Here is a 13,124-nt window from a genome sequence, read left to right on the forward strand (position 1 = left end):
GGGACAGAGGAAAGACAGGATGGGAGGTGCAAGACAGATTAGAGGACAGCCAGACCACCAACATCTCTCCATTGATGTAGAAGGTCCTTTGCCTCAGCTACCTGATGGGAGTTCGCTTCAAGGCCCGAGGGCCTTGGGTTCTACTGTATTCACGGGGTATGTGTAGCAGGGTAGCTGTTTTTCAGCTACCTAGGGAAGTGACGTCCCTGCGCTATGCGAGTCCCGGGCTCTGCTGGCTCTGGCTGACAGTACCTGGTATGGGCCCGTTGTCTAGGGCAACGGATCCCCACATCCTTGTGGGGGAAGCCTATTCAGACTAAGGCTATGAGAAGGACACTCAGATATCTAACCGCACATCTAGGTCAGCCTGGGCAGCACGGCATCTTGGATAAATGTGCCAATGAAAGTCAGTGGTGACACCAATTTAGGCATCACTGCACAGCATCTGCAGACAGGTGTATCCACTTTGGACATCAAGGGTAGCCGTCATCATACCGACGACCTGGCCAGTCTGCTGTGCCTATGTGCATCAGACTTCACGTTGCATTTACTGCACCTGCAGCCTCGATGCTCATAGGAATAGAGAGTGGAATAGGGATAGCACACACCTCTATCACTTTAATGACTTCTATGTGCAGGTTTTTCCTTTCATTGGCACCTGCTGACCACCCATTCTTACCTATACAGCCATCGCACAGTGCTTGGTGAGCACGCCAACGAAGGGAAGAGATTCGTCGAAAGCGACGACTCACACCATCATCATCATTCACCGAGTGTAGGTGTGATGCAACAGCGATCCCTTGATGTGGGATCACATGTGCTGATCATTATTGCACTGCAATGCCTTATATACTGTTACAGACGTGGCTTAGATGTTATTTACCGAGCGGTTTTGGTATGACCACGTCTGCACAAGTTACCCGATTATACCCGAACGTCGACTAATCGCGCTACGCTAGATCAATGAAGGAAAAGACACACAGCTGGGATTCAAATGACACGACACCAGGGTTCAGTTCTCAAGACCTCCGGAGGAGGTTATATTGTTACGGAAGGTTAGATTACAAGGACGAGAGGTACAGCATAGAAAGACAAGCACTTAGACACACTCTTATATTATTCCCAACAGACGACAGATAAACGGGACAAAAGGCTGACTCACACGGGGTTTGATGGCTAGGAAAGGCAGGATCGATGGCTCCAGGTGCACCTGGGCTCAAAGGTCAGAATCGACTCGGTCCGGTCCAGAGATGCGGGGAGGTCGCAGCGCTCGGATGGCGTCTTGGCTGCTCAAGCTGGGGGCGCATCTGACGTCACGTCCGCTACGTGGCCGCGTATATCCGGCGGGGAGTGACACGCCCTCGGCTCGTTAGCTCCGCCTCGTGGAATCGGCACGTTGCTTCTCATTGGGTGCGTGGGGGGGTTACTGGCTCCGCCCCTGACGAGGAGCTGACAGCCAGCCCCTTCGGGGTAACGCCGTGGAGCGCATGGTCATGGCGGGTAACCGAGCCGGTGTGAGGACGCACACTCCCCGCCCCTCTGTTGTTGTAGTCGTAGTTGTAGTTGTAATTGTTGTTGTAGTTGTTGTTATTGTTGTTGTTTGGGGAAGAAGATGGGAGGAGGTATGGGAAAGGTCCTAAACTCACTACTGGTGCCATATAATCACATTCTGGTGCAACGAAGAGTCATAATTAATGGAAACGAGTCCTTAACTGACATAGACTAAGAATAACTAGCAAGATGTCCGAAAGTTGTCTACGTGTGGTGCGGTGGACCTGGGCACGACATTTAATGGGGGAAAAAGGGGAAGGTCGGCTCTACTGATTGTTGTTTACAGACAATGGGACTAGGGAATGGGGGATTGGGGATAGTTGGGGAATATTGGGGAAATAGGGGAATATTTACAAGCGGATATGGAGGCCAAATTCCATATTCGCAACATTGCACCCTTCTCTACCCTCGGGGCGTCCCGACCCGATAAATTTTTACCTACTTTAGTGTGGCACGCAATGTAGTTCCCTCTACTATTAACTCTACCCTGAGTGCGACAGTTTTACAGATATTCACAAATGAGTAAATATGTCCCCCTGCGACGTTGCACACAGAAACACACCCACAGGATAACCGAATCCGGAAAGAATCCTCAAACTAAACATACAGCCGGTAGGGGGCATTATTTACAAGACTACGCTGATATTTACACTACGATCCAGGACCTGTTTTTGGAGGAACACATGCAGATGTTATGCATAGAGAGAGCACGCATGCTAGCATCGATACACCAACCCACGAGTGCTCTGTGGCCTACGGCCTTTAATAATGTGCAGAGCACCCCTTCCAAGCATCAAGCACCACCCCATCACACAGTGAGCACCATCCGGTGCACCAATAAAGTGTCTATAAATCACCGGTGGTGTCGCAGCCGGCCGATGTTCTGCCGCTGGTCTTGCCTTCGTGTGGTGCACTTGGCCTTCTTGCCTCTTTCAAAAAATAAAGAAAGGCGCCAACCGCGTCCATTTCTATATTGTGGCCTTCAGTGGTGTCAACTAAAAGTGGTTCACCTGCATGGCATAGGTGCCACGTTGACCCATAGGTCCATCCACGGGTGGTGCTTGGCCGCAAAAGAGCTGCGGTCCATGGTGGGTGGCCACAAACATTGCGGTCCATATGGTGTATCGATCCAAGCAGCAAGCAGCGAAAGTGCAGGCCCACAACTGCGTAGCCAGCACCTCTCTCTCCTCTCTCTCTACCCCAAAGCCAGATCCTCGGAGGTGGGAGACAAAAGAAGCAGACAAGTGAGTAAGGTGGTAAGGGCGCAAAAGTGCACGCAATGCAAGGTAATGCACACTGGGGGCACATGGGAACCAGGTGAGACAGGTACGTTCCTACCGTACGCTCCCCCCCCCCCCCCACCAGGTAACCTACATGGCCCCTCCCTTACCCCTTACTGTATCCACACAACACAACACTACCCATAAACATCTACTTTACAAATCAACAAACATCCCTACTGTCTTCCCCGTTCCTCCCATAAACCAAATTCGTCTTCTCTCCCTCCTAACCAATCAAATTTGCCATTTTCAACTCTCATCAAAATTTGCCATCTCCAACTGCACATCAAAATTTGCCATCACCAATTCATCATCAGTCCCTCCTAGGGAGGGAGAGATGGAATCACCCCAATGTCTCATCCACGTCGTGATGCGTCTCACAATCCACACAGCAATTTCATTTCCTGCAACAAAACAAAGAAAACACAGGTGTGGAGTCATCATCATCACCACAGGTAAGTGGCTGCGTATGGTGCGACAGGTTCATCAATCCTAACTATTTCCTAAATGACTTTAACAACTTTACACTACCCGGGGTCTCTCTCCGGCCAAACCATTGGCCCTCTTACACTATGGGTTCTAAAAACCAATTCCCATTGGCCAAACTGTGGTGCTTTTCAATTTGGGGTCTCACTCCCCCGATTCATCTCCCGGTGCCCTCGTACAATTTCTGGGCTGCGACGTGTACCTCTCCCAGTGGGTCTACCCACCTGCACACCTCCACCACTGCAGTTGCCTCCGAGCTTACCTGCTCCTTACCCTAACCTAACTACCTGGGGAAGGCCCTCTGGCACTCTCCCCACTCGGTGCCCTCTCTGGCACTGGGCTACCCGGGTCCATCCTCCGGATCCTCGGGCCCCATCCACAACTCTCCCGGCTCCCAGAGCCCACCTGCGGCCTCACCTGGCCGACATCCTCACAGTGGTGGAGTGCCCAACCAACTACACACACTAACAGGCTACACGCCCAGCCATTTCCACAACACTAATGCACCCATCCACAACACCATTCTGTCACCGCACCACAGATGCCAATATCCAATCACAATTTACCTGTACCCTCTACCTAACACTTACACTACCCGCCCCGGGTATTCGTGAAAGGGGTCCACTCTTCCCCCATCCACACCTTCGCACCATGCACACCACTCCGTACCACTTACTCCAACTCTCTCCACACACCTGTACTTGCACACCTGTGCTCTCACACCTGGTGCCACCTGCACCCTTCTCTCCCCAAGCGCATTCGCGCTGATCCACACACTCACTACTCATACACTGCTCCACACACCTGTCCAGTTGCACACCTGTGCAATCACACCTGTTCAATTCTCACACACACACGGCATCATCTCAGCTAACTACTCCCTTCTGAAACTTGCGCTTCCCAGTCGTCCCTTTAAACTATTGCGCTCCCTCGTCATTATAATCCACACTAATCTACCTGCGTCCCCACTACAGGTATCAGTCACTAACTAAACTTAACGTCACCTAATGTCATCTTCTAGGGCCCTATCAATATAACCTAACCCACCCGGGCTAGTTTTCACTGCCATACACCCCATAAGCTATTGCTCCTTTGCCCCCACTATGGGAAGGGTGGCAGGGATGCCACTCTTACCCACCGGGCCCATCGCTCACTACCAATTTTGCACATCAAATTTCAACAAATTAAAAATTTGCCAATCACTACCCATCATCTGCCAATCACTACTGCCAATCCCTTGCCAATCATCAAATTTTGTTTTTCTCCAATTTTGGGTCCAAAACACTAACCTCATCACCCAGTCTACTCACTAATACCTCTCGGTGCGCCAATTCCTGTCCAAAGCCCGGCTTCGTAAAGCCGAGCAATGAATGCTGGTTGTTTTGTGCCGGCGGCTGGATGCGTCCGGCATTCGGGGCAGGGACGGGGGCTTACCCGGGCCGAGATCCCACGCACCACCTCGGCGTGGAGCCATCCAATGTCCCGATCTCGACCTGCCGGCACGTCTCAACAAAAAGTGGTCGCCATGACGACTCTTTCTATCGGGCCGCCAGCTCCGCCTAGTGGAGCACGGACGCGGCCGTTCAAAGCGAGGCCCGGCACGCACCGAGGGCCCGATTCGGCTATAAGTCGTTCTAAACTCTACCTCGTCTAACGTCGATGCTTCACCTGCATGCTTACATCCCGCAGCCCGTTCCTTGCTCACACATCCAGCCGTGCCCATGCTCCTCGTACCGCTCCTTACACACCCAGGTACTCTCATTCCACTCACAGACTTGGTCACACACCTGACCACCGAACACTTTGGCACACATTCGTTGCTCGCACACCTCACCAATACACCGCTTCGCGCCCCCTCCTCGGTCACCTCCTCTGTGACAATCACAGGTGTGCCCTCATTCGCACACCCAACCACGTGCCTCACCACCAACTCCAGCGTGCATTCCCACTCACGCTCTACCATTCCAGGTGTGCATCCTTCCATCCCAGGTGTACATCCTCGCTCACCTGTCACAACTAACTCACGCTCCATGTCACTCTCACTACTCTCACCACCATTCTTGACAGCGCACTCACCCTTACTCTTGACAGCGCACTCTTTCCTCAGGCACCTGTCCGTTACACACCTTTCTCGCGCACACTCTTGCACACACTCTCCCGTCACACCCTCTGTAACACTCACCACAGGCATGCATTCTTCCTTGCCTTTGACAGCGCACTCTCTCCCCATGCACCTGTCCGTTACACACCTTTCTCGCGCACACTCTCCCGTCACACCCTCTGTAACACTTACCACACCGCGCTTCCATGTGCTCCCTCGCACACACGCTACGACCGACTCACTCTCGCCAGCACCCTCACTCCTCGGCGTGCACTTTTTCCTCACACACCCCAGAGTCGGACTTTCTCGCACACCTCCTTTTTCGCACACCAGACCTGTCGCACACTTCACCAATGGCCTCTCACGAACACCCGGGTCCATCTCGACCCCCAAGCTTATTAAATCCCCTGGCGCATCATACGCACGACCATATTGGTCACCACTTACACCGGGTCCTCTTCCTCTTCGCTTCTCCTCCATCACCTGCGAATCCCTCATCCGGTTAATGAGCACATCATCACGATCCGAACACAGACTTTGGACCAATTCTTTTACTTCCTCCTTTATCTCTTTCTTATCCTTTCTCCGTCGCTTCTTAATTTCGCTCACCCCTTCTTCCACTTCTTCTAATTTCTGCTTCACCTCTTTTATTCCCCGGTACGTCTCCTCAAGCTCATCCTCTAAGGCTACCTTGACCGTTTCCATGTGCGTCCTCACCTGCCGGTCCTTCGTCTCCATTACCTCTATCACCTCGTCCAACCTCGTTGTCAGTCCCTCACGTACCATCTGACATTCCCTCTTTGTCGCTATCAAGTCGTTTTTTATGTCGTTTTGTGTCGCTTTCAACCCTCCTAATACCGCAGTGTTCCTTTGAACCTGCTCCGTTAGTCCTTTTTGTCCCTCTGTTAGCTGCTCCACCTCCTGCGTCAGGTCCTCTATGCCCCCTTGTAACTTTACAGTCCCCTTTCTCACCTCCTTCTCCATGTGCTCCTTACAGTGCCTCACCTCCTCGCGCACTCCTCCGACCTCCTCACTCACTCCTCTTCTGATCTCCTCTCCCATCACTTGCATCTCCTGCCCAGATGCCACCCTCATCTGCTCCATTTCCTCCCTGTGAGCATCCAGTTTGGCTTCTACCCCCATTCTGACCCCCTCTATCTGCTGCCCCATTTGGTTAACTTCCCTTTCCGCTTGGTCCCTCATGTCCCTCAATTTGCCTTCCATGGCGTTTTCTAACCCCTCTAACCCTTTTTGCATCCCTTCCATTTGATTCTCTTGGGCGGCCATTCTGTTTTCTACCCCCGTTAACCCATTTCTCACCTCTTTTATCCCATTGTCTAACCCCTCAAAATTTTTGTCTAACTTCTCACCAGTACCCCTCGCTTCGTCCCTCATTACCCCCATTTGGTTTCCCATTACCCCCAATTGCTCACTCCGAGCCCTCGTTTCCTCCCTCATTTCCTCGTTATACTGGGCCATAAGGGCCTTCATTTTCTCCATAAATAGGCCCCAATCCATCGGCGGCGCTGCCACGGTCGCGGGCGCGGTGATCAGCGAGGCGCCATTTTGCGCTCCCGCAATGTCGGGCACAACGACGCTATTTTGTGCGTCTGCTACCCTCGCTGCTTCGCTCTCCTCCTGTCCCTCATGTCCCTCAATTTGGTCCTGGACCGACCCTGCCTCACTCTCCCCTACCGGACCCCAGCTGTCTTGGTCTGCCATAGCGCGACTTTCAAAATTCGGGTTTTTATACAACAAAACAAATTTCGGCCGTTATAATTTCGCGCGGGAAACGCGCTCCGAATCGATTCTACTTGTTACAAATTTGGGCCTAATAACGCGCGGGAAACGCGCTCCGAATCGATTCTACTTGTTACAAATTTGGGCCTAATAAATTTAGTCCCGGGTTCGAATTCCACTCCTCGACACCAATTGTTACAGACGTGGCTTAGATGTTATTTACCGAGCGGTTTTGGTATGACCACGTCTGCACAAGTTACCCGATTATACCCGAACGTCGACTAATCGCGCTACGCTAGATCAATGAAGGAAAAGACACACAGCTGGGATTCAAATGACACGACACCAGGGTTCAGTTCTCAAGACCTCCGGAGGAGGTTATATTGTTACGGAAGGTTAGATTACAAGGACGAGAGGTACAGCATAGAAAGACAAGCACTTAGACACACTCTTATATTATTCCCAACAGACGACAGATAAACGGGACAAAAGGCTGACTCACACGGGGTTTGATGGCTAGGAAAGGCAGGATCGATGGCTCCAGGTGCACCTGGGCTCAAAGGTCAGAATCGACTCGGTCCGGTCCAGAGATGCGGGGAGGTCGCAGCGCTCGGATGGCGTCTTGGCTGCTCAAGCTGGGGGCGCATCTGACGTCACGTCCGCTACGTGGCCGCGTATATCCGGCGGGGAGTGACACGCCCTCGGCTCGTTAGCTCCGCCTCGTGGAATCGGCACGTTGCTTCTCATTGGGTGCGTGGGGGGGTTACTGGCTCCGCCCCTGACGAGGAGCTGACAGCCAGCCCCTTCGGGGTAACGCCGTGGAGCGCATGGTCATGGCGGGTAACCGAGCCGGTGTGAGGACGCACACTCCCCGCCCCTCTGTTGTTGTAGTCGTAGTTGTAGTTGTAATTGTTGTTGTAGTTGTTGTTATTGTTGTTGTTTGGGGAAGAAGATGGGAGGAGGTATGGGAAAGGTCCTAAACTCACTACTGGTGCCATATAATCACATTCTGGTGCAACGAAGAGTCATATAATTAATGGAAACGAGTCCTTAACTGACATAGACTAAGAATAACTAGCAAGATGTCCGAAAGTTGTCTACGTGTGGTGCGGTGGACCTGGGCACGACATTTAATGGGGGAAAAAGGGGAAGGTCGGCTCTACTGATTGTTGTTTACAGACAATGGGACTAGGGAATGGGGGATTGGGGATAGTTGGGGAATATTGGGGAAATAGGGGAATATTTACAAGCGGATATGGAGGCCAAATTCCATATTCGCAACAATACTATAAAATGCTGGGATTGGCTGATAAAGGAATCGCTCAATGATATGCCAAGATTCCCAGTCTTTGAGGCCAGTTTTAGAAATGTGGTTGTTGTTGATGGGAGACAGGAATGTCATTCTGATGGAGGCCTCTTTCCTTTTAAGTGTTCCTTCTGTGTCAGTGGTTAATTATCTCTGACAACAAAGCCAAAAGACAATTAATTTATTCTCCGTTTTTCTGTTTCTTATCTTGTCCTTGCATGCCAAATCCTCCCTCTTCCCTGCAGAAGCATTTGTGTTTTAACAACACTTGATGTGAGTAATTTAAACTAGCTTGAGGTCCTTAATGCCAAGAAACCTACCCTTGACATGTCTATGAACTGTTTTGTCTTGCTGATGAGGACATCGAGTCTGAAAACAACCATCCGTGCATCTTTCCCATTGCTTCCTCTTCAGTGACTTGCGAATCGCAATGCACATCCTTCTCTGTGTCTGTTTCTTTTTCAAAAGGGGTTATCTATTTATTGGTTACGCACCGGGAAATTCGGCGAGGTTAAATTAAGTGATTTAAAAAATGGGAAAGGTAAGAGGAAATTAGGTGGTAGGAGATAGAAAGGTGGTAATGGGAGTGGTGGAAAAGGAGACTAAATTGGTATGAGTTTGGAGCAAGGAGAGGGAAGCGAAGAGGCATGCACAGGAGCATATGGAGGGAGCAAGGCCAAACATTGCACTACATTTGCTTACGTAATAAATCGATTGATCCTCCTCTTCAGCATTTTGACTTACGTTCACTTCCCATCCCAATCTCCCACAGACCTCTACGGAAGAATCTGGGGCCACAACCCAAGCAGACGACCTGTTGCCGGCCAACGAAGCTTCGTCGACCCTCAGTTCTGCTCCACCAAGTCTTTTGACCACTGCATGACTTCGGCAACCCGATGCCGGCCTGACACGGTTGACTCGTACGAAGAGCTGGAGTATATGGAGAAGAGTAAGGAAAGGTCACCTCGGGGATGACTTTGCGGGTCACCCTTTGATCTCTCCAGGAGTACTGAAGGGAAAATGGAACACTGCCCATTGGAAGAGGAGGCGACGTTCGTGGAAGGAATCTGATGCTGTAGTACGATGGGGATGATTAATTATTGTTGTTGTTTGAACAATTAGGTTCATGATTATGATAATGATTTTGATGGTTTGACAACCTTAAAACTTCCTTGTTATGCCCAATGGCACGGAAATAATGAGATCAACAACCCAATGGGATCCATATTTGGAATGTTTGGATAATAATTCCACAGTATTCAAATTTTATTCTTTCAATTTAATATTGGAGAGTTGCAAAGGAAATAGAGCAGCCTTTGGTACGCCGCTTCCATCCAAGGTCCTTCCGCCCCACTAAATTGGTTCACAAAACTCATGAGCTCCCCAGCTTCTGCACCGAACCATCTGCGTTTTGACCCTCACTCTTTACCTCCAGTGTTTCCCTGTGTCTTTGACTCCTTCAGGCCTCTTCCTATTGGCCATTCTGCCGTTCCCTGCATCCCCTTGACATTTCATCCCCTTGCCAAACTTACCATCCAACCTTTAACCTTTTCCTCTGACCCATGAATCCCACCATTTGTTCCACCCCTTTATGCCCTGCTTCTCTCGGTCTTGCCCTCGCCTACCCCCTTCGACCTTGTCCCAGTGTACCCCTCAGCATTCGGCTACGCGCACCTTTCTTCACTCTTTGAACACCTTTCAGCCTTGCTCTTTCATTCCTCTGAATCTCACCATTTTGTACCTCTCAGTCTCACCCTTTATAACGCATGACCTTTACTATAAAACAAACTTTGACCTTCAACCCGATTTCTTCTGCCGGTCTGCTCTCACTGGATTCTATGCACCTGCAGTGATAAGCTAGCGCAGAAAATCCTCTTAGGATCTCCATTATTTTTTAATTATTTTTTTAATAGGTTCAGGGTTGGGGGAGGATGGAGAGGTGGGGTAAAAGCTACAAGCTCCTGAGTATTTTATTTTTTTACCTCCTAATGTTACGTTCATCTTAATTTTTGTTTTACGACCATGTTTACTGCCGTTTGGCGTCCTCTTTCCGATGGATTATTTTTCAAGCTGTATTTATGAACCAATCAAACTTATTTAAACTCCAGGCCTAAAGGGGCACGTTGCTGTTGTTATTATTATTATTTTAATCAAAAGAACAAATGACTTGTTGGTGTGTTCGTGACGGTGCTAATGAACGAATTGCGTTTCGGGAGTTTGTTTTATAACCACTAGCAACGGTACCGGCCCTACGGCGGGGCTTCAATTGGGAGGCCCAAATGAAAAGACAAAATATGGGAAATTGAAGGCTTTTTTTTATTTTAAACGATTTATATAAACATCCGTTAAATCATATCAAATGCAAATCATCAAAATCTAAACAGTATTTGTAGAATTTCAATAAAAGCCACATCACTGTTCATATCGGTAAATATTATTTCATCGTGTTTGGAAAAACTGGAAAATTGGAGAAATTAGGAAAAAATTGGAAAAACAATATAGCCTATTTTACTCCAGGTGGTCCCAGGATTACCCACCCACAATTTCGTTGTGATCGGTTCAGCCGTTTTTGTGGTACCTGGGAACAGACAGACAGACAGACATTTGGTGAATTATAGTAAGATTATTTTTTTCTGAAAGTAATTCCATAAAATTTTTCACTCGGCAGTGCTCTCGTCATATCGAATATCAGAGATTTTTCACACTAGGCTGAAGAAGAACTTATTGCTGGGCTTGGTCTCGTTCTAATCGTAAGTTGTTCCTTTTCTCATAACTGAAATCCAATGATAGTTGTCAAGTAGATTCATAAATCTTTCATCCGAGTTTGTAATTCGGAAATCTGCATCGCGTCGAATGTCCATTAGTCCATCTTGTAGTGGTAATCAGTCCCAGTTATGCATGTTGGGAGCACTGGGCCTTTTGATGCGCTCTTTGCTCCAAACCTTCACCTGCCCTTGTTGGGTTTCTTTTGTTCTCCTTTTTTTTTTAAATCCTCACTTGTTTGTTGGAACAAAACTGCATAAAAAAATCTCGCTTTGTTTTGCCTTGGCTACAGGTACTCGTAGCACGACTATACATACAGTGTCGACAGATTATGCACTGCACGAAAATAAAAATGAACAAATGTCTGCAAATAATAAATGTGCACAAAATGGTGGTGCATGTCTTTTGATTGGTCATTGTTCTATCTCGCTGATGTAGCATATTGAGAGCTGTGAATGACGTTGGGCAGAGATGGGACATGAATCCACCTGTGTCGGGGGTAGACAGGTGTTCCCCGATCTGCATGAGGCTCAGGGTGTTTTACAGTTTTCTTTGCTGTGCTCGTTTGGCACACCCGAGCTATGGTCGAATATATATATTTAAACTGGCACGCGATGCTATCCCCAGGATAACCATCATTCAAGATGGTGGCAGCAGATGGATTTGTTCCATCTGTTTGTCTTCTTGATGCGAGAGGCATCCAGGTCATCAGTAATAAAGAGGGGAAATGGGCTTTGTAAAAGCAACATTTATTGACTTTTGTTAAAGTCTGGCCTGTGTTTTCAGACCTGTTATGAACCAATCTGTCCTATTGGCAAGAAATAGTCAATATCCCTCTGACCACGGTCCCAATCAGACTAGAGTTTTTTTTAAAGTAAGGATGGCATTATCACGGCTCTTAGGCTTTTTATTTTGGCATACATAATGAAAATTTTCAGCTGGTTCTATTTCCTCGAGGAAGCCCTCCTGAGTCGGGAGGCCCTTGGGGACCCTGAATCACGAGGTCCTCCTGAATTGTGCAACCTCAGGACTCTCTGCTTTAGATCTTCCTCTTTTCTCCCTTGGTTGTCATCCACGGGTCATGCTGTCTCAGAGAGAGGTTGAATTCAGGAGCTCCACACTGTGAAGGACAATGTGTACTGGAGGCAGGTGACGAGAGAGTGAAGGAAAAGGTAGGCTGCTGTCTCGACGCAGCCAGTGAGGAGATGCCTGCTTTGAAGTAGTCTCTGAGACAACAGCAAGGTAGTACATTCGGCGAGTAGACCAACCAGTAGATTGGAGTGACCACCGTGCAGTGGGGTGAAGTTGGTTCTTTTGTAGTCAGGGAATCGGGTCGTTGAACCATACCAGGTTTGTATACAGTGGACCCCCAATTCCTCCTTTACTGTTTGAATAGGTTTTAAAATGAAATTCGCCACATGAAATTCAGTGCAGCCGACGTTCCGTCTCCTTCATAATGTTCCTTCCCTCTCTTCTGTCTCCTGATGCAAATTGTCGGTATTTTATATCTTCCTCAAACCGTCAGAAAACATTTTGTCTTCATTTTGTTGGGATTCTCGAGGCCTAAGCAGCCTTTGGTGCATTTCTTATCTCGCTTTGTTGCCAATTCCTGAGGTGCCGTTGTCACTTCTCTCATGGTGTGGTTATTTTTGATGTCAATTCAGCCTTGGCAAGGTTCATTGTGACATTCAACAAGCCAACTTGGACATTAAACAGCCAAAATAATTTTCTTCACCAAAAACCAGAATTAAATGTTATACTGGTCCGTAACAATATACACTGAAGTGAAGAAACTTGGTTTGCTAAACTCGCAACCACCTTGGACATTGTCGTCACCCACGTTCCAATTGCTGTACAAAACAGTTTGGAGGAGTATGGTTTTAGATGGTATTTTGTA

The 13,124-nt window shown here is 48.7% G+C and overlaps 1 protein-coding gene across 5 annotated transcripts in view; it reads left to right on the top strand.

Annotated features, from left to right (window-relative positions):
- The window catches only part of LOC137427267 (uncharacterized), a 141,593-nt gene extending 129,973 nt beyond the window's left edge, over window positions 1–11,620 (top strand). For all 5 annotated transcript variants that reach the window (XM_078778484.1, XM_078778482.1, XM_078778483.1 and 2 more), the window contains exon 14: window positions 9,237–11,620. In XM_078778484.1, the coding sequence (XP_078634610.1) occupies window positions 9,237–9,347 (111 nt within the window). In that variant the 3' untranslated portion in view covers window positions 9,348–11,620. The remainder of the gene's footprint in view (window positions 1–9,236) is intronic.
- Window positions 11,621–13,124: the final 1,504 nt, after the last annotated feature.

This window comes from Myxine glutinosa, chromosome 5 (genome assembly GCF_964187855.1).
Source record: "Myxine glutinosa chromosome 5, kmMyxGlut1.1, whole genome shotgun sequence".
Classification (NCBI taxonomy): Eukaryota; Metazoa; Chordata; class Myxini; order Myxiniformes; family Myxinidae; genus Myxine; species Myxine glutinosa.